The sequence below is a fragment of the Malus sylvestris genome, chromosome 16 (assembly GCF_916048215.2).
Source record: "Malus sylvestris chromosome 16, drMalSylv7.2, whole genome shotgun sequence".
Lineage (NCBI taxonomy): Eukaryota > Viridiplantae > Streptophyta > Magnoliopsida > Rosales > Rosaceae > Malus > Malus sylvestris.
This window is the reverse complement of record NC_062275.1, coordinates 11,473,411-11,496,354: the sequence shown is the minus strand read 5'-3', so window position 1 is coordinate 11,496,354 and position 22,944 is coordinate 11,473,411. Positions and strand designations below refer to the sequence as shown.

General features: G+C 37.9%; 5 protein-coding genes across 11 annotated transcripts; 3 read left to right on the top strand and 2 right to left on the bottom strand.

The window, feature by feature from the left end:
* Nucleotides 1-116: 116 nt before the first annotated feature.
* LOC126608215 (universal stress protein PHOS32-like) lies at nucleotides 117-2,166 on the bottom strand. Its single transcript, XM_050276049.1, has 4 exons — nucleotides 1,898-2,166; nucleotides 1,448-1,554; nucleotides 1,202-1,320; nucleotides 117-507 (listed from the first exon to the last, which is right to left on the bottom strand). Exons 1-4 carry the CDS (start codon nucleotides 2,070-2,072, stop codon nucleotides 414-416), a joined length of 495 nt encoding a protein of 164 aa, XP_050132006.1. The 5' UTR covers nucleotides 2,073-2,166; the 3' UTR covers nucleotides 117-413.
* Nucleotides 2,167-4,206: 2,040 nt separating this feature from the next.
* LOC126606727 (UPF0481 protein At3g47200-like) lies at nucleotides 4,207-6,683 on the bottom strand. Of its 6 annotated transcripts, none has more exons than XM_050274112.1 (2): nucleotides 6,420-6,683; nucleotides 4,207-5,911 (listed from the first exon to the last, which is right to left on the bottom strand). In XM_050274112.1, the coding sequence occupies exon 2, from the start codon at nucleotides 5,735-5,737 to the stop codon at nucleotides 4,370-4,372; it is 1,368 nt and encodes a 455-aa protein (XP_050130069.1). In that variant the 5' UTR covers nucleotides 5,738-5,911; nucleotides 6,420-6,683; the 3' UTR covers nucleotides 4,207-4,369. The 6 variants fall into 6 exon arrangements, with proteins under 6 accessions (XP_050130069.1, XP_050130071.1, XP_050130072.1 ...); XM_050274114.1 differs by having other exon boundaries at nucleotides 4,207-5,908; XM_050274115.1 differs by having other exon boundaries at nucleotides 4,207-5,782.
* Nucleotides 6,684-9,788: 3,105 nt separating this feature from the next.
* LOC126606943 (aldehyde dehydrogenase 22A1-like) lies at nucleotides 9,789-14,700 on the top strand. Of its 2 annotated transcripts, none has more exons than XM_050274343.1 (15): nucleotides 9,789-9,949; nucleotides 10,060-10,224; nucleotides 10,340-10,383; nucleotides 10,657-10,761; nucleotides 11,013-11,140; nucleotides 11,355-11,477; nucleotides 11,882-12,035; nucleotides 12,302-12,405; nucleotides 12,501-12,579; nucleotides 12,679-12,774; nucleotides 12,895-13,032; nucleotides 13,322-13,537; nucleotides 13,628-13,819; nucleotides 14,043-14,186; nucleotides 14,310-14,700. In XM_050274343.1, exons 2-15 carry the CDS (start codon nucleotides 10,113-10,115, stop codon nucleotides 14,463-14,465), a joined length of 1,791 nt encoding a protein of 596 aa, XP_050130300.1. In that variant the 5' UTR covers nucleotides 9,789-9,949; nucleotides 10,060-10,112; the 3' UTR covers nucleotides 14,466-14,700. The 2 variants fall into 2 exon arrangements, with proteins under 2 accessions (XP_050130300.1, XP_050130301.1); XM_050274344.1 differs by having other exon boundaries at nucleotides 9,794-9,949; nucleotides 10,077-10,224.
* A 1,623-nt stretch (nucleotides 14,701-16,323) lies between these two features.
* On the top strand, nucleotides 16,324-18,399 carry LOC126606946 (uncharacterized). Its single transcript, XM_050274350.1, has one exon. It carries the CDS (start codon nucleotides 16,922-16,924, stop codon nucleotides 18,131-18,133), a length of 1,212 nt encoding a protein of 403 aa, XP_050130307.1. The 5' UTR covers nucleotides 16,324-16,921; the 3' UTR covers nucleotides 18,134-18,399.
* Nucleotides 18,400-19,699: 1,300 nt separating this feature from the next.
* LOC126606947 (peptidyl-prolyl cis-trans isomerase CYP21-4-like) lies at nucleotides 19,700-22,456 on the top strand. The gene is made up of 8 exons (XM_050274351.1): nucleotides 19,700-19,863; nucleotides 19,963-20,145; nucleotides 20,273-20,312; nucleotides 20,442-20,486; nucleotides 20,896-20,981; nucleotides 21,476-21,613; nucleotides 21,710-21,860; nucleotides 21,955-22,456. The coding sequence occupies exons 2-8, from the start codon at nucleotides 19,994-19,996 to the stop codon at nucleotides 22,039-22,041; spliced, it is 699 nt and encodes a 232-aa protein (XP_050130308.1). The 5' UTR covers nucleotides 19,700-19,863; nucleotides 19,963-19,993; the 3' UTR covers nucleotides 22,042-22,456.
* Nucleotides 22,457-22,944: the final 488 nt, after the last annotated feature.

Below are 22,944 nucleotides of genomic sequence, written 5' to 3'. Positions count from 1 at the left end.
TTGTGTAATCAAAGCAGCTGCAGCCAACCGACCGTAACAAAGCAGCTGCACAAGTCGCAAAGTTGAACCTTCTTCAAGATAGTTAAATAGCTGAAATTAATTTTACTGAATGTAGATTGCTGAACCTGAGGAACTTTAATTAACCAAGCCTTGAATTCCGGTAAGCGAATCACCATCTCGGACTACCAGTTGAATTCACATGTATACGGTAGCAAATGCATGTAACGTAGCGATATACGCACATCAAATTTGTCCAACTTCAACATACCGCAACAAACAGTTGAAACCTTAATTTAACTAGATCTTATTAAGATAAAAACTAGATCTTGTGCAAACTAAAAGGCTCAGTTGCAGGTAAGGAAGCAATTGACGCATTGCACTTATTTACCCAGCACGCATTGAGGACAAAGGATTTAGCTGGCATGGGACTCAGAACTAGTCTTGACGACAGTAACTGGGCACGAAGCATTATTTACGATATGGTTGCTGACACTGCCCATTATAACCCTGAGAAAACAACAAACACGTCGAAATTCAATTAAAATCTAAACATTAATCAAAGAAACATAAGTCAACACAAGGGGGCATCCTTAGTTAGCAGTTACTACAAAAATAATTTCCAATGTGAAGGTTGAGAAACTAAGATGCATCATTATCTTCAACTTAAACCACTTTGCAAGGTTTAGATGTCGAGTTTAATTTTAAAAAAGTCAGAGTATTAACGTTGTACAACTAATTATCGGAAGTGGGATTATTATGTCATTCACAATCACAAACGCACGAATTGTAACAGTACAAACAGTGTAAGTGTCAAGGAAAGTCTTATGTTGGGCATTAGTCTAGCGTTGCCATCATTGAACCCCAAGAAGTCGAGAAGAACTTGATTGCCAAAGAGCCAACCACAAAACAACATGGACAACAATGACATGCCCTCAACCAACTCTACCACATGTACACAAAAATGCCGAAATATAGAGACACAAACACAAATTCAAAGTCTGTGAATAGAAGTTTACTTGTTAATTTAGGACACCATATGCAAATGAAGAGGAATACCACGAGTGAAGAGGAACACTAGACCGTAGTACTAATGGCACAATTTCTCTGTCCGTTAAACTACCAAGTTGATCGCTATTTATTGACGGTGCAATTCATTCCACAATTAAATCCGAAAATGCTGATGGATTATATGAATTTGTACCTCTTAAGCTTGCCAAGGCCTCTGTTTCCAATAACAAGGAAGCTCAAGGGGGTCTTGTCAATCGCCTCGAGAATCTTCTCACGGGCATCGCCCCAGTAGATCTTCATCACCACCGTAACCTGCTCCCATCCAACTAAATAGTTATCATTTTTGTAATAATCTCATTGCAACAAAGCTTAATTAGCATGATCCTTCAAGATTAATAATTTCACTAATTCAAACAAAAATCGATTTATAAAATCTAACCTCTTTCTGCGTCGCAGTGTCGGCGATGTCGATGGTTTCAGCGTCAGGCGTCACTCCATATTTCTTCATGATGGTGGGATCAGAAAACTCCTTCACAGGAATCAAAGCTGCAAACAAGTTATTCAATTTATCAATTAATCACCATGCATGGACTTGTAATTACAAACACAACCCACAAATCAACACTATAAACCAAACACAAATTAACAAAAACACACAGAAAATTCCAAACTTGAACCAGAAAATCTTGATCAGAGACCACCGTAGTTTTATGTATTTTTCAATTTTTTTTATCAGAGCTGAAAATTCAGTTAATTTAGCAAGCAAACACTCATCACAACCAAAACCCAAAAATTAAAATTAAAAATTAAAAACAAATGAAAACAAGAGACAGAGAAAGTTTCAATCTTGATCTATAAATTTTGTGTGAGAGAGAGAGAAAGGGAATACGTGAACCGGTGACGCCCCACAGCTGCATCTCTCCCTGCTCGTAGTTCTCTTCAGGCCGGACGACAACCAAGATAAGGTGATCGCCTTTCCGGACAACGTTCTCGACTGCCCATTTCAGGGCCGCCCTGCTGCCCGGCGAGAAATCCACCGCCACCCCCACTCTCCTGTCTTCCATCTCTCTCTCGATCTGGAAAAGCTGGTCAGAAACAACGCCGAAAGTTCAGAGTCTGAGAAAGAAAAGCCCCTTATGCAAAGAGCACAGTGAAGGAAAGTCGGGTTATGTGTACAAAAATGATGTGATGGCTCCACTTATTGGTAGTTTATGTGAGCCGTTGGATGGTTATCCGTGTGGGGCTCTGAGTATTGTGATGAGTGGCATCGGACGGTGGATGTTGTTGGGGAGTGATGTTGCTTTCTCTTTGCTTTAATTATGGGAATAAGACACGAACGATAAATGACAATTGAATAGGTTAAAACTATGTTCTCGAAAAATTTTTAGTTATGACGGGAACACAAATAGTATATCATGTGTTTTAATAAAAATTATGAAAAATTTTATTATTTAAGTTATTAGATTTTTAACACATATATTCTATCATTTTATTTATAACACATGATGTACCACACACTCAGTATATCCATTAATGTGTCGGATCGAGACTGTTTCGCCCCAAAACGCGTGTAATTGAAACGACATGTCGTTTGCTTTTCTGAGCCTCAAATGGATGGCTTTGAGTCCTTTAAGAGCAAATCCACCCCAAAACCAACTCCCCAGCACCCAGCCAAAAAAATAGGCCAGCCCCCTGTTTTTTTGCTCCAGCCCGTTACATTGCCTGGCATCCAGCCCATGCCAGGCAACAGCCCAGCACATTTTGGACTGACCCAGAAGCTGGCCTGTTTCTCAGGCGCGTGCAACACAAGCGCGCAAGGTGCGAGTGGGTTTCAGGGAAACCTGAAAAGGTGTCAGCCCACTTGGGCTCAGCGACGTGGCTTCACGATAGCCGTTGGATTTCCAACGGCTAGTTTTTCTAGACCGTTGGATTTCCAACAATAAAAAAAATTTAAATTTTACTTTTAAACTGGACCGTTCGATCAAAGATCAACGGTCCAGATTAATTAACTTAATTAAAATTTATTAAAAAATACAGAAAAATTATTAAAAAATACAGAAAATTTAAAAAAAAATTATTTTTTTCTTTCTATAGTTTATTTGATGAGTTTATGTAATTTTATTTTAGTGTGTTTTTTTTTTTAAATTTATTTGATGAGTATGTAATTTTATTTCAGTGTGTTTTTTTTTTAAGTTTATTTGAAATTTTATCCAAAATTGGTTAAAAATCATATCCGAAATAAACTTAAAAAAAAAAAAACATACCAAATAAATGCGCTGGGTGCCAGCGCATTTTTTTAGGGGTGGAGATGCTTTGGTCTGTTACTGTTCACTAGGGTCTATTACTGTTCACTTGAGTGGATAAATGCGCTGGGTGCTGGCACAAAGTCCTTAGGGGTGGACTTGCTCTAACAAGGTTGAGAATAAAAGCAAAGACTGCAACTTGGGGATTCTCTTTTAGTGTTCCACGGTACTTAATATTCTAGATTTTTTGAACCGTTAGATCCTCTGTTAATGATTTTTGTATTTGAAACTTGATCGGATTACATTTTTTATTATTAAAAATTGTTCTTTTCAGTAGATCAAAGTTTAGATCTGATTTTTGTTGTCGGCAATCTTTCTTGTCGGTGATTTATAAAAACTAAAACTAGAGTTAGACCCATCTATAAGTGCTATAAAAGGCTTATATCATGTCTTTACTCTGAGATGGAGTAGCCTCCCTGGTCTCTGCTCCTCCTAAACTCTTTTTTCTCAGCCAAAAATACCATAAAATGAATAAATAAAGTTTAAATGTTTAATCATTGGGAAATTACTTTTTACATGCTTTTGTTCTTTTTTTACACACAGCTGTTTAGATCTGTTATTTGATTTTTGTTTAATTCTTCAATTTAATGGATGAAGTTATACATGTTTGTATAAAGTGAGAAAATGGTTGGTGAAAATCACTTCTTCAATCATAATATGTCAGCCGCTTACATCTAGCTTATTTATTTCATGTTGGAAATGTAGTTGATCCGTATAGTAGTCAATAAATAATATCCAACTATTTGCATCTCGTTCATTTATTTTATGTGAAAGATATGATCAGCAAAATCAATACGTATACCGTTACCCATTTTTTATCATTTACATTAAAAATAGATACATCCAAGTAAAAAACGGTCAATTTCACATCAAGTGTGAAAAAAGATGCATGATATCAACAAATTCAATACGTGTGCATCATCCATTATTTATCATGTACGTTAAAAATAGACACATCCAAGTAAAAAACAATCACTTTCACATCCAAGTGTGGAAAGAGATGAATGATTATTTGTTCTAAATATCCTAGTGTGTGAAGAGATGAATGATTATTTGTTCTAAACATGGTGGAGAGCAAAGGTAAGTATGGAAAAGCAAGCTCCAACAAAGGTGAGAAGAAGAAGCAAAATTGAAACAACAAACACAACAACTGAGGTAGAAGTTTTGAGATGCTTGTGCTTCAACTTCTGCCGCTTTTCATGCCAACTCTTTCTCTTGTACTCACCTACCTCTTGAAAAATCCTCACGTAGTAAAAATCCTTCAAGCTGATCTCCTTGCATAGATTCTTAAACACTTCGAAAACCTCGTTATCCTTCTTCTCGTCGTGCGTGAGAATCTCCCTTCGCCGGAGGAACCTCACATCTTTCTCAGAGCTGATGAGGCATCCCATGAGGAAGGCGTAGGATGTGACCTGCTGTACTGTATCGTCAATCTGACGCTGCTCCAGTGCAACGAGGTTCCGGAGAAGTGTTTCTGTGTATCCGTGCACTTCAAGAGAGGGGATTTTGAAAACTCCGTGAGAAAACTTGATGTCCAAGAAACTTGGGCTTCTAGCGCTCTTGAACTTAATGCCTGCCCTTTTGAGAATTTTTGCACAATCAATATTTTTGGGAGGTGCATCTTCTTTCGGTGGCAGTTTTGGATATGTTGGGAGGATGGAATGTCGAATCAGATCGAGCAAATGATACCCTTCTCGGTTGAACTTGTCCTGGATAACATGCTCATCATCTCCCGGGATTATTCTCTTGCAGAAGCGTGCAGCGAGCTCACTGAGTGACTCATTGCATTTTTTAGGAAGCGGTACTAATTGAAACAACCTTTGAACAACAAAGAAAGGAATTTGGTTTTCTAGTAACAATGCCAAGTCATTCCTCATGCCGAAAAGCATCCCTACGGTGCTGAATATAGGATCTCGTCGCGATCGGAGGCTCTTGTAAGCGTACTTAAGAAACAGCTCAATGATGAAGCAGCCATCAACTAGCAACAACTGAACAAATTCATCACTAGGGAGGTCAATCTCTCCCTCGTAGCATCTTCTCGCTTTGTGCTCTAACTCTCTAAGAGCTTTCACACAGATGCTCAAGCTTGCTTCTAAATTTGGTTTTCGATTGAGGAGTGCATAAGAATACCGCCACTTATCATCTTCCCCGACTTTAGTAGGTTCTCTGCGGTGCAAAGGACCAATGGAAACATTCTCCGGAGTATACTTCTTTTTGTTGCCATCGAGAAGTTTGTCAGGGACTTGGAAGATGCAGACTGATACAGCAACGTTTTCCATCTTTTCTTTGATGGAAGATACGAGGACATCGTGCTCAGGAATGATTTCGAGGGCGACATGGTCTCCTGTTTGTGGCTCAGGAATAATTTCGGGGGCGACATGGTCACTTGCTTGTGCCTGTTTCTCTGATCTGTAACTATTTTCCATCTTTCAAAGGGGAGTATTGGAAATTATCAAAAGAACCTGCAATGACTGAGAATCTTTTAAATTTGACTCTAAATGAAGCTTTAGTAATGTGGTAAAATCCTGCATTTGGTTTTCGGGAAGTAACTTCCGCACTTCATTTTTCTCCCCTTGTACTCCTCCCCTTTTTTCACCCTTCTGATTGAATAAATCAAACAAAAATCAATAGACAAGAACAAGGATAGCAGTCCAGAAGGAGAAAACGAGAATGCGGGAATCATTTCCCTCATCTTCCCCAGCCTTCTCAGCTCACAAGATATGAGTATACTTGAAAAAAGATTTGGAAATGATTTACAAAACACAAGCATGCTTAATCATAATCTTAATAAAAGAAAAGCATGGTTAATCACAATCTTAATACAAGAAATTGAGTGAAAATAATTCAAAAGCTAAAGCCAGGGAACATATAAATTTTCTTTACATATCATAGTCAGCTTTAAACACCACAACAAAAACTAGTTCTTATCATCAGTTGGATAGAACATTTCCACTATGATGTACCCTAATCTTATAGATATATGCATCACCGATCGCCCAGCTGTACCTTATCCCATAAAATGGGATTCCGCTCCTGAAATTTTTTCAACATCGAACATTTCCAAGACAAAAAAATACAGAAAAAAAAAAAAAAAAAAAAAAAACTCACATAGTGGTCTAGGGGTCAGTGTACCTTGCTAGTTTTGGAGCTTTGAATAACCCAATCAATGAGCAAGATCAGTTTCCATTGTTCTAGTTAATGATGAAAGAAGACTTGTGGAGGACCAAAATTATAGGTGCTATTTTGGTGTGCAGGAGCTGATTGGAATCAATGTTAACTTGGGGGGTTTGGCAAACATGCCCAAAACAGTACGAAATAAATTAAAGGAACCACAGCAGAGAGGGCAGAGGCAGATTCTCTCTGAAAAAGGTATTTGGGAACCATAAGAAAACATAGCTTTGTGCAAAGTAAGAGTTAAATTTTAATTGCTTGAAAGCAAGTTTAAGTATTAGTTGTAGCAGTGTGAACTCGCACTAACAGTAGTGAGGATGCGAAGAAATGTCCGATGTCGGAAAAGTATGAAATATTGCAAGGACTTAGAAGGAGTTGGGGAACTCTCCCTATTGCAAATCAGAGCGAGTCACATGAGGGGCGCGAGGTGAGGATGTGAAGAAATGTCTAGTTAAGACTTTTAGCAAGAGCTTAGAAAACGTCAAGTAATTTTCAATAGTTTTAATTAAGATTGTAAGTTTGTTCTGAGTTACAATGTTATAAATGACTTTCGCGTGAATGACCTTTAAGTACGAAAGCATCAACATGGCTTCTTGCTAATTGTTAATTTGTTTTTTTTTCTCTTTTCAAGATAATTACTTTAAGAATATGGTAAAACCAATGGAGTAAGGAACTTTATGACCATGTGTTTCATGTGTTTAAGCTTAAACTGTTAATTAGCTCTACTAATTAATGAAACTCTCTTTGTCAACTAAAAGATGGTGAAAAAACAACTTAGTTTTCTATCACACAAAAAAAAAATGATGGGCAATAACGTAATTTTACAGATCCAAATTTTACTGTTTTTTATTGAAACCTTACCTACAAGTGATGTTAAAATACCTTTAATATTAAAAAATTAAATTAAAATAAAATAAAATAAAAAAAAACCTCCCACTTCCCCCACTTTCTCTCTCTCTCCCTCTCTCATTCTTATTTTCTAAAAAAAAATGTGTTCATACACACAAAGTGTGTAGGCAAATGCTAGTTAATTAATTAAGATAGTTATTTCTAACTTGCTAGCACAATACCTGCCTGCAGACTTAACCAAACTCATTTTCATTTGGGACTTTAGACATCTTAATTAGGCCTTGATAGGAGTTTTTTTTTTCTTTCTTTAACTTGAAAATTTTCACTTGAACTCACTTTTGGTCATATTTTTCAAATCATGACTCTTATTCATTATTATGTGCAGTTAGATCGCTAGAGACTAAATCTTCTTCATATTCGTTACTTATTTTGACATATTTTTCTTGGTTAGACGCAGTGTGTGCTATGAGGACGAGACTTTGATTTGTGGTTGTAGTCATATTTATGATCTATGAACATTTATAATGCTTGATTTTGTTGTGTCAACATGTGAGCTGGACAATATGAGTTATGAATTCACAATAGAATGAGTTATATAACTTATTCTTATACTTGAGTTACAAGTCATGTTTTGCAAAGCCTAACCAATTTATGTTAGTTCAATCTTATCTCTAAGGCCCAATCCCTTCAACCCACCAAATGAGCCCGACCCGTTTGGTGGCTTGGAAGAAATTAGACCTTAGGGATCAGATTGAATTGACATAGAACTCGTTTGGATGTGCTTTTAAAATGACTGAAAGCGCTTTTGATCAAAATATTTTTGGAACCAATTCTTAGTAAAAATACAAATAAATTCTGAAAAAACACTTAAAGTGTTTCCTTAAAGAAGCACATAACTTGTACTTCTTCCAGAAAGCACTTTAAGGCTTTTGGAATCAAAAAAATATTTTCTCTAAAAGCGCTTTCAGTCATTTTAAAAGTACATTCAAACGAGTCTATAGACTTGTAAGATATGACTTGTAACTCAGGTATAAAGATATGTTAAGTAACCCACTCTATTATGGTCTCATAACCAATCATGTCTAATAATGTCCATTTAACAATTTAATACAACAAACAACGAATTTATTTTGCTTGATCAAAACTTATCTTATCCACCAAACGATGTGTAATCTTTGGTAGCCAAAGAAAATTATATGAAGTCTCGTATGATATCACACTTCTTATTGGAGTTGTTGATGATCTAGCCGATACGAGGAGGAAGAAGATGAATGATAAGATTCCAATCAAATATTTAATATGAAGATATTATAGAAAGTATAAATGGTAAGTTTAACTAATAACATTATTTTTTTCTTTTTTCATAAGAAACAATTTTTTTTTAAAGAGTTCTATAAGAAATAATTAAAGGGTATAAACTAATTATAATTGGTGTTTTACACATCACATGATTATGGAAGGGATTACGATTACTTTGAGTTAGAGGGTGAGCAAAAATGAAGAAATTTTTTATTCAGATCTATTTATCTTTTTTTACACTTTTTTTTAACAAACAATATTATATATATCAAGGGGAGGGGGTGAGCTTAGTCTCACAATGAGTTAGCAATAATATGGTTCAAATTCGCCTTTAACGAGAATCAAACTAAGACCTCTTAGGTACAAGTGAAAAAAAATACCACTAGACCGTGGTACTAAGTGGTCATTCTACACTAAACTTATTATTTTTTATGTTGAAATTTTGAATGTGCCCAACAATGTCTTTCTACCCAAAATGAAAAAGAACAAAAATTAAAAATAGATTTTTGCACTTGGAAACTCCGGCCATCCCATCTCTCGAAACCCCAACCCCCCCCCCCAACCACCCCACCACCAAGTCCCTTATACCACCCACAATGAAAACCCCAAAGATCTCAGCCATTACTATCTCTCTCTCGATCTTTTTTTAGCCACACAACATCTCCTTCTTCCATGCAGTCCTTCTAACATGTTTGAATTTCGCCGAAACTATCGACCAACTAATCTAACTGTGTTGAACTATTAAGTGCACGATATATGTGTAGATTCACAACTTTAATATTATCGTAAAAAATTTCAAAAAAATATTATGATAAATATCTTTCGGGTCTTTTTAATGGTAGATTGTTAGGAAATAATACTCTTAATTTCCAAATGGTGGGGGGTAGAGGAAGTAAACGGGGGGTAATAAGAGTAGGAAGCAGATTCTCTGCCCTCTCACTCTCCGTGTCCTTCTGTTTTGTGTGGTCACGGTTAAGTTACGTCAATATTTTATATTATTTTTTTATAAAGATAATAAGACAAAAAGAAATAGTAATATAAAATATTGACATAATTTAATCGTGACCATACAAACAAGAGGGCACAGAAAATGCGAGGGCAGAGAATCTGCCTCTATAAGAGTAAAATCCAGTACCTCACGTGGCATACCGGGTTAACACGTGATTTACAGGATACACGGGAACATTCCTCCCTCGCTCCAGTCTCTCGGTCCTTACTCTACATCATAGAGCTTACCTGACCAGATCAAAGATGCCATCGTAGCCGTCCATCTCAAAATTTCCCGGCGAAGAAAGTGGAAGAGGAGCCCCAGTAAACAAGTAAGCTCGATCCAATTCCAAAGCCAACTCCTCCGTCTCCTTTTTGGTGTTTTTTTTTTCGTCTTGTTTTCTTCGTAACCGAAAAACGCAACTGCAACTTTTTGTTCCAGTCTTCTTCTCTCTGCAGCGTAAGGGCGTTTGATTTGTATTCTGCTTCGAAACGATGGCGTTTTGGTGGGCTCTCTTCGTCCTTGGATTCGCTTACGCCGTTTGTAGGTTCCTCTTGATGCTCATTCCCCCCAATGTGCCTTCTATCGAAGTCGATGCTTCTGATGGTATGCTGCTACCCCTCTCTCTCTCCTCTCTCTCTCTCTCTCTCTCTCTCGAGATTGTATGATTGATTGATTGATTGATTGATTGATTGATTGGGCGTGGTTTGATCAATGGCAGTGTTGGATGATGGGAATCAGACGCAGGAGAACAGTTTCATATACGTGAGTTTCTCTAAGCTTTTTGGCTTCCTTGATTGTAATTGTTACTACAATTTGTAATCTTTATAAGCATTTCTCTCCAGTTCATTATTGTAGTTAGTTTCTTCGCATTTATTGCTTAATCTGATCTAATTATAGTTTTGGAAGTAATTAAATGGCTTATAATTGCATTCAAATCTGTTTCACTTTGTACTTGTTCTTGTCGTCTGAGTTGCAGTCAATGTGATTGTGTCAAGCACTCAATTGGGTACCTCTTATTGGGGTTTTACGGTGCAGGTACCTCCGAGGGGAAGGACACCACAAGCAGAGACCAAGGTTCAGTGCTATGAGCCTGCAACCATGAAATACTTGGGATATTTCCCTGCACTGACACCCGTTGAGGTGAGACATGTTATGCATGCTTGGATTTGGGGATTGGTGAATTGAATGCGCAGGGAGTTCCAATATTGTACTCCTCTTTCCTGAATTCTAAGCGGGTAGATTATTGTTCTGTTCGGTATTAAGTGATGAGCTTGAGTTTGTGCCTGCATACATAGTGCCTGATTTTGAATTCACAAACAAAGTTCAAATGATAAAATTGGTGGAGATAAGAATATTACAACTGTTGGGATATTCCGCTTTGTAAATGTCAGGTCAAGGAGCGTGTAGCTCAAGCAAGAAAGGCACAAAAAGTATGGGCAAAGAGTAGCTTCAAGCAAAGACGCCAGTTTCTCCGGATTCTTCTCAAGTATATTATTGAACACCAAGAGCTTATATGTGAGTAAGTACTCTATTCAAACCTCTCTCTCATCTGAAGTATTATGTAGACAAGTTTATGAAATAATGAGAACATATAAATATGTGATGCACAATCTGTCCGTATGAAATTATAAATAGGTGATACTCTATTGGGTTTCTCATTTAGTGTCTTTTTATTGTGGTAGACTATTAATCGAGATTAGTTTGTGTACTTACGTATATAAAATTTTGATTAGAATATCTTCACGTGATACGGGAAAGACAATGGTGGATGCCTCTCTAGGGGAGATAATGACAACATGTGAGAAGATCACTTGGCTCCTTTCAGAGGGTGAGCGTTGGCTAAAGCCTGAATACCGGTATTTTTCTTCTGCTTTGTTTACATTTTCTATATCTTATCTGATCTCTGTTAATTTGAGTAACATAACTGTCTGCTGTGGTAAATACCTTGTTGGCCATCTTCAACATGGTTTGTTCAATTGCAGTATCACTGATATATGTTTCGTGATGTTTGCAGACTTGAATGATACCTGTACCACTACCTTCCAGATTTTTATATTTATGTTTAGTTTTTATACTATACTCTTTTTCAGACATGCACCTTCTTCGTATCAATTTTACCATTTCTATCCAATTTTTTTTTCCTTCTTTTTAACCCATGTAAGCAGTTTTTTTAACGGTTTTTAGGCAACATAGATTCACTTCCACCAATGGACATAAAAATGCACTGTATTGTGATTATTGTTCGTGACAAAATTTTCAGATGTTGCGGAAGGTCAATGCTTCACAAGAGATCCAAAGTGGAATTCCATCCCCTTGGAGTCGTTGGTGCTATTGTGTCATGGAATTATCCTTTTCATAATATTTTTAATCCAATGTTGGCGGCGGTGTTTTCTGGAAACAGCATTGTGATTAAGGTAGTTATTGCTAGAATGTCCACTGTTATTTTAATTAATCACTATCTGCACTTGTCTCTATATCCGTAATACCTTATTCCATTTGACTTGGTGGCTGTCTAAACATCGCATATCTGTGTTAGCTATTATTAGTTGCTGGGGATTTAGGCTATATATCCTTAGAAAGTGGCTCGCGAGAAAAGTAGATAGACATAATTTATCTTCTAATGATTTGCACTGAAGATTATTTGTTAATTTGACAGAGAACCATATGCTTGTAATTGCAGGTTTCAGAACATGCAAGCTGGTCTGGTTGTTTCTACCTCCGAATAATCCAGTCGGCCCTTGCTGCTGTAGGAGCACCTGAAAATTTAGTTGACGTTGTAACAGGGTATTGATTTGCCATTTTTGGTTGGGCAGCGGTTGTTTCTTTCTCTCGTCTTGTTTAACTGTCTCCTTATGATCTAACCTTTTCTTCCTCACTAGGTTTGCTGAAACTGGAGAAGCACTGGTGTCTTCTGTTGACAAGATAATATTTGTTGGATCGCCTGGTGTGGGTAAGATGGTATGATCTTCTTTTGCCTGATTGGATGGATTTCTTGTTCTTGTTTAATTCCTCGAGTGGGCTTCTCACTTCCAACTTTCACTTCTGCTATTTCTGCAGATAATGAAAAGTGCTGCTGAGAATCTTACACCAGTTACACTTGAACTTGGTGGGAAAGATGCATTCATTGTTTGTGAAGATGTAGATGTGGAACATGTATGATTTTTTTCCTACCTTCATGATGTTTATCAGACATGGAAATTTAATATGAAGGATATTTTGGATTATAATTTTTTATATTCCAGAACATCATAATAACCTAACTACTCAATTTAGGTTTCCCAAATTGCCGTGAGAGCTGTTCTTCAGTCAAGTGGACAGAACTGTGCTGGGGCAGAGAGATTTTATGTTCATGAGAAGATTTATTCTTCATTTGTCAGTCAAGTTTCCAAGATTGTAAAATCTGTTTCTGCTGTAAGTATGTCCCTATCAACATGTTTTGTCCCGAAGCTGAATCTTTAGGTTGTCTTACAACTTTTTATCTTTGTTGTGATTTCAGTGAAGTTTGATTTTACAGTTAGCATTTATATGTACTACATATTCTTTTAGTTACAATGTCAGCCATATGCAGACTTGCCTTCCCAGCTAGTTCTGTGGAGATAGTTATACAACGTATACTTAAACATGGGTTCAATAAGAGTTGTGCATTTATAAGAACTTAATATTCAAACTCCTCATTCTGTCAGTTTATCTTCTTTTGTAGGGACCACCACTTACTGGAAGATATGATATGGGAGCTATATGTTTGCAAGAGCACTCTGAAAGGCTTCAATACCTTGTAAATGATGCCTTAGACAAAGGAGCAAAGTTTGTTGTTCGGGGAAGTGTTGGCCATATAGGTGAAGGCGCAGTTGATCAGTTTTTCCCACCTACTGTGATTGAAAATGTAAATCACACGATGAAGCTGATGCAAGAGGAGGTATCCAAATTCACGTGTTTTCTAGCATTTTCATATACACCTTTAATATCCAATTAGTTACATGGAGAAATGCTTTCTACAATTTTGCAGGCATTTGGACCAATCATGCCAATAATGAAATTTAGCACTGATGAAGAGGCTGTCAAGCTTGCTAATGATTCAAAATATGGTCTTGGCTGTGCTGTTTTTTCTGGCAGCCAACATCGTGCAAAAGAGATAGCTTCCCAAATACACTGTGGAGTTGCTGCAATCAATGATTTTGCATCAACGTACATGTGTCAGGTAAATATTTTATCAGCTGGTAGTTGATATTGTGTCAGTTTTCTTCCTTATTCTTTCATTTTTGACTGAAGATGGATTTTTTTGTTGTCATTTATCAGATATCCCTTTAGTTGAAGCATAACAAGTATCCTTGTTGCAGCACAACTCGTTATTATTTTGTTCAACATGATGACATTGTTAATCCAATGAACTAAAGATGTCTCTTACTTTCGTGAATTTGCAGTCCCTACCATTTGGTGGTGTGAAAGACAGTGGATTTGGAAGGTTTGCTGGTGTAGAAGGATTGCGAGCGTGTTGTCTTGTAAAATCAGTTGTCGAGGATAGATGGTGGCCATACATTAAGACCAAGATACCAAAGCCTATTCAGGTAAGATAACAAAACCGAACTGTATTGTCATCTCTTTGGCCCTCTCTTCTCTCCCCCTCCCTCACACGCACACACACATTGAAACCCCAAATCTGACTGATTTTCCTACTTGGCCAACCATAGTATCCCGTTGCGGAGAATGGCTTTGTTTTCCAGGAATCACTTGTTGAAGCACTCTATGGCATGAACATTTGGGACCGCTTGCGAGCATTGGTTAATGTTCTAAAGATCCTTAGGGAGCAAAACTCTCCTGGTAACAATAAGAGAAGAGATGACTGAGCTTGGCACATTAGTGTTGGAACATTTTCATGGGTTAACCGAGTTCCGAGATATTTTGGGTTTTGGCTTCCCGTTGGAATCTCTCTTAATCACAGAGCATCAATCTAGTTGCTTCCTCTTTTGTTTTGTTTGGTTCTGATTTGGTAGCAGGACATATACAGAAAAAGAACAATGAGTTTTGATTGTAATGCAGACTTAAAGGGTGTACTCTTGACAAATGAGTATTTTATAGGGACTTCGTACTCTTTTTTTCTCCTTCCGCACTCTCCCCTTGTTTTCGGGAATGAATAAATTAAATCATCGTCCAAGTCCAAGAACAAAACCGGAGAAGGAAAACTGGGAGTGCGTAAATCATTACCCTTTTTCCAAACAATGATCGGTCTTGGGCTCGGTCACCTGATTTTGTATGTTGTGGTTTGGGATTTGAGGTTCAGTTTGGGGTTTGGGTCTTGTACTTAGAGTTTTGGGGTTTGGGTCGTGTATCTTGCCCGGAGCCAGTCCCTACATGCTCTGAGCGAGCATCCTCGAACCACGCCAACAAGCTTCTAGTTTTCCAGCAACTCTGCTACCTGCTGGCAATTTTCAAACATATTAAGGGTATAGGCTGCATAGCAATGCAATGACCACTTGCATTAACCAGCCCTTGGAGGGGGACAAGGGACTATTGTATAAAAAAAGTAGCTCAAAGAAGTATAGAGATCATGCAAATGCTTATTGAATGTATAGCGCTTGTTGCCACAAGTGCCTCTTCCTGCATTCTTATATGCTATTCTAGCTACCTATTTTATAATTTGTTTTCTCTTTTGTTGTTTTATCAACTTCTTTTTATGATATTAGAACAAATTATCTTACGTGTGAACCTCAGTGATCACACGTGCTAAGACAAATATGGCTTGACTCATATGATATTATGAATGTATTTTAGGGTTTAGGGTTTTGGATTTAGGGAGGTCGCACTTGGTGCGATGGCAAGTGCCTTCGTCCATGAGCGGTAGGTCTCGGGTTCGAGACTTGGGAGCAACCTCTCCATAAATGGGGGTAAGGCTAGCCGACATTCACCTCTCTCAGCCCCTGCGTAAAGCGGGAGCCTTGTGCACTAGGTATGACCTTTTAGGGTTTTGGATTTAAGGACCCTAAACCCTCACACGTGCTAAGACAAATATGGCTTGACTCATATGTTATTTTGAATGTATTTTACATATCACGTGCTAAGACAAATATGGTTTGACTCATATGTTATATTGAATGTATTTTACATATCATATACACATTAGTACACATTAGTGCACATTACAATATTTGAGTTTCTTTTGAGATCATAACCATAAATTAGGTGGAAAATTTTTACTTAATTCTGTCTTATCTCTAGACCTGTTATAATTCTAACTCACCGCTCACCCTCCCTTGCTACTTAAGTCAACTCCAAGAGTGAACTAACTTCCCAACTACAAACTTCCACTTGCAATGTCTAATCTATGCAACACAATCTAGGAACACACAATCCACATAAAGATGACATTCACCAACTCACAAATCTTGCCTCCCCATCACAAAACAACGCATTACTGAGTTTCACCGAAATAAGAAAACAAACCCACAACAACCATGCCAAGTGCCAACCTAAGAAACTATATTTAGCCACCAACAACAATGTCTTCTGTCCCAACCATCCCAATATCCTCTTCCCCATCCATCCCAATATATCCCTCATCCATTTCCCACTTTTCTAGATTTAGGTGGGCCGAACGCGGCCCAAACACAGAATCGCAAAAATAGCAATTTGCTTACTACTCCTACGGTAATGCAAATTCACATTTCTCCCCATATTTTTCAATTCCGTTTATAAATAAGCCTCTTTTTTTTCCAATCCCATCTCGCCCAAATTCCTGCCCCATCAATCATATCACAGATCCAGAAAAGCTCTCTCTTTTCCTTCATAAACTCTCCGAAGTCTCTGCCTTTCTCTCTCGCTCTCTCTCCCTCCGTCTCTCCCGTCGTAATCCGCCGCTCCGGTCGGCTGGCTTTCAGATGACGATCCTTCGCAAAATAGCATCTGGGTAAGATTCTGAAACGCCTTTATCCCACTGGTTTGTGAAAAATCCAAGAGAGAGAACCGAGGAGAGAGAGAGTGAGTTTATGATAGAGAAGACGACAATGGAGGTTGAGAGGATGAGGCAGCTGTTACTTCTATGGTGTAAAAACTCCTTCGTGGCCCTCGTGGGTGCTAATCACACCGCCGCCAGGTTCTGCGCCCGCTAAATCCCATCATGTTCTTCGCTGTTGTTTTTTTACCTTTGATTCCTTTGTGACAAACGTTGCAAATTCGCAATCTTTCAAACATTTTCGCACCTGGGTACTCCCCAAATCGGCTTTTCGATCTGTTCTTCAATCCGATCGCTTTCGCTGAGCTTTTCGAGGATTTTCGGTGCCAAAAGAGTTGAAAATTAACAGAGTAAATGGAAATGGCTGGCGGGTTTGCAGCCAAGGATCATAACAAGGTGAAGCACCTTCATGGTGGACGGATGGAATTGGAATCCGAGACTTACTTTGTCATCAATCTTCCAGATTCCAAGGTATTGCGGATTATTTCGCGCTCCGTTTTTCTGGGTTTGGTTATTCTCACACTGCCCTGCATTGGGACAATTCTGAGGGGATTAAATGTTTCCCATTTAGATTCGAATATCGAACCCAAAAATTTCAATTTCGAGCAGTTGGGTCTGCTTTTTCGTGATTTGGCCGGCGAAGGCCTCCGCAGAAAGGGTGATACATCTCTCATTGTGACTCCTGGCAATGCCGGTGCGATTCAAAAGCTTCACCCTTTTGATCTCAATGGATTTGATTTCGTTGTAGATTCGGATTCGGTGCGAAAGAGCTCGTTCTTGGACGAGTCTATGAATTTCGTTTTCGCATTCAACTTGGCCGATGCTAAATTTGCGGATCGCATTCTGAAGATTGGCGGCATAATTGCCGTTCCAATGGGCAACGATCCTTCAAATGCCTTTAGGCCAAAACCAAATTACAAGATCGTGTATCTCCGCCGATACGCTTCCACTTTCGTGGCAATGAGGAAGATCAGTCTGGCTTATGACTTGCCCGTGACATCCCGGCGGCTTTTCCAATTAGAAACTGAGGAAAAGAAGACGGTGTTAGAGGGTCTAGAAGACGTCCTGCTGGAGCCACCGAGGCACATTCTGGCCAAGTCAAATGAGTACTTAAACAAGATCAAGTTCCTCCCTGACTTGTTGGGCGATTCCCTCGACATTTACAACCGCCGAGTGTTTGTCAATGTAGACCTAAACGAGGAAAACCACGGCGTGGTAGAATGGTTCCATAAAAAATATCCCAAAAAGAACCAAGGATTTGAGGTCTACAACCTCGAAGTAGAGCCTGAAGAGGGTACAACCGCCCCTAAAAACGACGTTTCGGATTGGTTGAAAGACAATGTGAGGGAAGAGGACTATGTCGTGATGAAAGCGGAAGCGGAAGTGGTGGTGGAGATGATGAGGAAGAGGACAATCCGTCTGGTGGATGAGTTGTTCTTGGAGTGCAACAATGGATGGTGGGAGAGTGGGAGGAGTGGTGGGAGCAAGAGGGCTTATTGGGAATGCATTGCTTTGTATGGGAGGCTGAGGGATCAGGGAGTTGCTGTGCACCAGTGGTTCATGTGATAAACTTGAAGAAAATTGGATGGTTTTTGTGTCAAGAATTTTGCTGCATCAAAGTTCAAAGACTTTCGAATTGTTTAAGAGAGACTGAGATTTTGGGGTTTGGTTATTTGAGTTATGGTTTAGCTTAAATGGTTTGTATTATGAAGCCTATGAAATTGGCTTTTGTTTCCCAACACTTTGTTTAAAGTGGTTGGTGGAATGGTGTAATATCTATCTATTTACAAAATAATAATGCTAAGAGAAATACTAAGAAAACTTTCTCAAAATGGTACTGTCTACGAATACCATGTGAATGCATGTTTTTATGACAATATTAATACGAAAATTAACGTTAAACTGTGATATGGTAAAGAGTTTACTAATATTAGTAGTCCACTAATGTTGAGGTATAAAGATGACATATGGTGGATGCATGAATAAATTGTTCCCTATTTCTTTGTTTGAATCTATTTGACTTTATGACTTGGACCATTTCTAGGTGTTGATGGAACAGATGGAACTGCAAATTTACATCTTGAAATGAATGATTGAATGAATTTGGTATTCAGAAATATGGACCAGCTTACAGTTTTCACAAAATGACAAGTTATTTAGCACCTCTTGCTTTCTTCTTGAACAAATAGAAGATCGATAAATGGAAACTTATATGTGCCCAGAACACAACTCGATGCATCAAGTGTCATAATACAAGTTGATGGACACTTGCTAAAAAAAAAACTTCTCATTGTATTGTAACACTTAGTATATCGAATGTATTCCAAGTATTTTGAAAATCTCTCTAATAAATGGAAAGAAATTGTGATGTGAGCCCTTGATTGATGGGGAAACTTCCGTAGGATCGTCTCTCAATCAAGCAGGACTTTATTTTTTGGTGAACGGTGGTGACTTTTTGGAAGAGGAAATGGAGTAATGGACCTCTCTATATTTGTAGCCTTTGCCTTCCTCTCTAAGTAAAAAAATTTGATATTAATAGTGCAAAGCACATGGCAACGTCTTCAGTTGGGTGATTAGGTGCAACGGTTCACATTAGGGATGATTTTGAGTTGCTTAAATTTTTCCGAAATCAGTTTCTCAAAAAGTTGAAGTTAAAATTGTGTACGGAAAATGAAAAAAGTATTTATTTATTTTTAAATTACGGGTCTAAAATAGCAGAAAGCAAAAGCAGTTTTATCTATGCTTCTCAAAAAAAGAATTTATTTTTTTCATAAGATGCGGGTGAATAGCAATTAATAAAACTTTCATACTAACAATCTTACGTCTGTTTCTTTTTCCTAAACCTAATGCGCCGTTTTTCCTAAAAACACTTTGCACTATAATTTACTCAACGTTTACCTATTATTCTTCCGTCACAATAATAACAATTTTGAATAAAAACACAATAATTCCAAACTAGTCCGAAGAGAGATTGTTATACCAACGCCAAACCTCAAAAATCAACAAGCTGTTTCAATCACGAACGTCCATTCCTTCGTCACGGAAGATATAAGTTCTCATTTCTCCAGCGAATAATCTCACGTGGGCTCCACCTCCTTCCACCAATTTAAAACATTTGAAATCACACACAAAAAAATAAAATAAAATTCGAACAGACTGGTTAAAACCGAACCGCCCACCAAAGTTTACTCTTTCTCTCTCTCCCTCTCCCTCTCCGATTCAAACATTTCAACCTCACTGCAACTCAATCCACGCCGTCAATCTTCAATCACAGATTCACACCCCAAATCCCGAAGGTACCTTCTCAAATTCCACTTCATTTCTAGGGCTTCGATTCCCATCGATTTGGGGATCAAGATTCACAATCCAATTTTTAATTTTTTTTTCTTCTTCAGATTTCGTGATTACAGTTAAAATTCGAAGCTCATGGCGCGGATAAAGCCCCAGGCGCTGTTAATTCAGAGCAAGAAGAAGAAGGGGCCTACTCGGATCAGTACCACTACCATAGTTATGTGCAATTTAATCATCGCTCTGGTCGCCTTGTCGTTGATCGCTACTTATCGCTATTGGTCCAGAAGGTAACATTTCAACTGGTATTTTCAAAAAAAAAAAATAATAATTTAATTTGTTTGGAAAGTAATTATAGTGTTAATTATGGATAATTTCAGCTGCTTATTTGTTTTGCGCGCTAATTTACTCTCATAGGTCGCTGGACCAATCTGGGTCGGAGTTATCTAATCAAGAGGTATTAATATCAATTGGGTATTTTCCATTTGTGTAATTAATTATTAAATTAATCTTCTTGTTTGGAAAATAATTATGAGTAAATGCGTAGTTGACTAAATTTGGTGGTTTTTTTTGTTTGTTTTTTCAGAAAATTGATGTGTTTGGAAAGAAGGACGATCTTCCGGGTTATGCTGTAAGTCTCTTAAGTTCTTAACACATTCGATGTACTGCCAATTTGCTCTTTGGTGTCACATTGCATGAACCTGCAATTTTTGATTTCTAGGATTAATGAAGCGGGGTGGTTGTTGTATCGGTGTGGAGGTTAAATTTGTTAGGCCGCAAAATTATCAACAAATTTCTTTTCTCAGACGGTATCTGGGTTGTGGACATTGCATGCCATCATGCATTTGCTTGATATAACCTGATGGCCATCAGTTTTGGGAAATTTTAATACATTAGAATTGCTGTGTTGGTTTAAGTTGCTGGCGTTTCATTCCTATACTTTCTGTTGGTGTTTTCGTTAGTTTTATTCACCTTTCTGCTTTTCCAACTTGCGAGTTATTCACTCTCTTTCTTCTCCCTCCCCCTTGTGTATTGTTTAGATTCTAAATACATCAAAGGGTCCTATCACAGTGGAACTTTTCAAGGAGGCTTCTCCAGAGGTTGTGGATAGATTTATTGACTTATGGTGAGTATGAATGTTTAGTAGTCGAAGATCATCTCTCGGTTTGAAGTTCTTTCTCTACAGTGTAAGAGAATAAAGTTAAAATTATGGGACAGGGGGTGACTTAGCACATAGCTGTTGCTAAATTACCAATACACGAAACTTCCTAATAATAAAAATGTTCTCGTTTTAGGGGTATTCTTATCAGCCATTTCATATATTTTGTTGTAGCTCCTTTTTGAATTATTAAATACACACCAAGTTAAAGGTTATGTGTTATTTCTATAGCCTTGGTGATGCAGATACGTGGTTGACTTGTATCTAGGCTACATTTAGGTCCTAAGTATATGTCTTATTGGTACACTAAATATAAATAAAATCAGAACTTCGACGATTAGATATCATTTCAATATTCTGATTAGCAGTAGCATCCAGAAATAGACTTGCTTGGTTCTTGTGGTTGTAAGGACAATATTGTGTTATGCTCTCAAGGCACTTCTAAGGCATTAGTTTTGCAGTCAAAAGGGACGCTTCAAGGGGATGCCCTTCAGTCATGTGATCAAGCACTATATAATCAAAGGGGGTGGTTCCCAAGAACTTGGAGCAGCTGAAGATTGGATATCAAAGGGGAAACTTCGTGGTCAACTTGTTACGAGGTTTGTTTCATAGAAAAATCTTATATATTTGTTGTGTGCCCTGTTGGTCCTGTGTTGCAAAACTGATAGCTTATTCTTGCCTGTGTGAACCTGTAGTCCAAAGCACGAAGCTTTTATGCTTGGAACTACGAAGGCTAGACCAGACAACAAAGGATTTGAGCTTGTTATCACAACTGCACCAATACCAGATTTAAATGATAAGCTAATTGTCTTTGGGCGGGTCATCAAAGGAGAGGAAGTGGTACAGGTATAAAATTCTGTGCATCTTGGGTAATTTATTATCATGCCTAGACTTGGATAATATCTAATGTACAGTGCTTTGCATACGGTCTTCCATTCAGGAAATTGAAGAGGTCGATACAGATGAACATTATCGGCCTAAATCATCTGTAGGGATCACCAGCGTGATTCTGAAACAGGAGATCTAAGGGCGACCCCATCTAATGTGAAGCATTCCTGCATAGCATGGTTGCTGGTTTGAGCGTCTTCTTGCAGTACATCATTTAGGCTTCTGATGACCCCCATCCAGTTTTCCCGCCTTCACCTCTCCCGATTTGGTTTGTAATTTGCGGTGGGGGATGGGGGAGTTTTGATAAAATTTTCTAGGTATAGGTTCCATATGTGGGGTGGACAAAATACGACCATGCAGCTAATCTGATATGTAAGTTTGTTGTGGTAATCGTTGTGCTATCATTATTTGATATGATTCATTTCGTTCTTATCACGGTCTTTCGACGCTCGAAATTGTTTGACATAACGGAGGTTAGGGTTTCGATTTGCGCAGTTTTGTAATGGAGATGTTGCACCTTGTTTCTATACGTATTTTTATTTTTGTAGGTTTAATTTTTGTTAATTTGTGAGTCGAATATCACTTTGAGTCACAATTTTGAGGGCATAACGATAATTTTGAGTCACAATTCTGCAGCTTAAGAATAATAAAAAGAAATTAGTTGATAATACAATTTTTGGTGCGAATGAGGTGTTAAGATTCAGCAAACGGACCAGCAGTTCGTGGCTAATTACCTTTGATAGTGAGATTTTTTAGGTTTGAAATTTGTGGATGACGAGTTTTATACAACATGATTACGACGGTTTTATTGTGGCTATTCTATTGTACTTTATTTTGCTAATTTTTGGACCTAGACTTTTACAAAAGTCAAACACTATTATTATAAAAAGATTATAGAAAATCACAAATTACATTTTGTCTATAAGGCTCTCTCCAATGCCAATGAAATTTTAGAGACAAAGTTATGTATGACCAAATCCCTTTCCAATAAATCGGAAAAGTTGGGTGAGGTGAACTATCATGAACAAACCAACCCCGAGCA

Excerpts from the sequence above, each read along its gene's own strand:
- LOC126608215 (XM_050276049.1), bottom strand. The coding sequence starts at position 2,072 with ATGGAAGACAGGAGAGTGGGGGTGGCGGTGGATTTCTCGCCGGGCAGC. Across the intron at positions 1,321-1,447 it reads ACACTGCGACGCAGAAAGAG|GTTACGGTGGTGATGAAGAT; the intron begins GTTAGATTTTAT and ends GGATGGGAGCAG. Across the intron at positions 508-1,201 it reads GGCCTTGGCAAGCTTAAGAG|GGTTATAATGGGCAGTGTCA; the intron begins GTACAAATTCAT and ends TTGTTTTCTCAG.
- LOC126606727 (XM_050274112.1), bottom strand. The coding sequence starts at position 5,737 with ATGGAAAATAGTTACAGATCAGAGAAACAGGCACAAGCAAGTGACCAT.
- LOC126606943 (XM_050274343.1), top strand. The coding sequence starts at position 10,113 with ATGGCGTTTTGGTGGGCTCTCTTCGTCCTTGGATTCGCTTACGCCGTT. Across the intron at positions 10,762-11,012 it reads CTGCACTGACACCCGTTGAG|GTCAAGGAGCGTGTAGCTCA; the intron begins GTGAGACATGTT and ends TGTAAATGTCAG. Across the intron at positions 13,538-13,627 it reads TGAAGCTGATGCAAGAGGAG|GCATTTGGACCAATCATGCC; the intron begins GTATCCAAATTC and ends ACAATTTTGCAG.
- LOC126606946 (XM_050274350.1), top strand. The coding sequence starts at position 16,922 with ATGGAAATGGCTGGCGGGTTTGCAGCCAAGGATCATAACAAGGTGAAG.
- LOC126606947 (XM_050274351.1), top strand. The coding sequence starts at position 19,994 with ATGGCGCGGATAAAGCCCCAGGCGCTGTTAATTCAGAGCAAGAAGAAG. Across the intron at positions 20,146-20,272 it reads TATCGCTATTGGTCCAGAAG|GTCGCTGGACCAATCTGGGT; the intron begins GTAACATTTCAA and ends TTACTCTCATAG. Across the intron at positions 20,982-21,475 it reads GATAGATTTATTGACTTATG|TCAAAAGGGACGCTTCAAGG; the intron begins GTGAGTATGAAT and ends TTAGTTTTGCAG.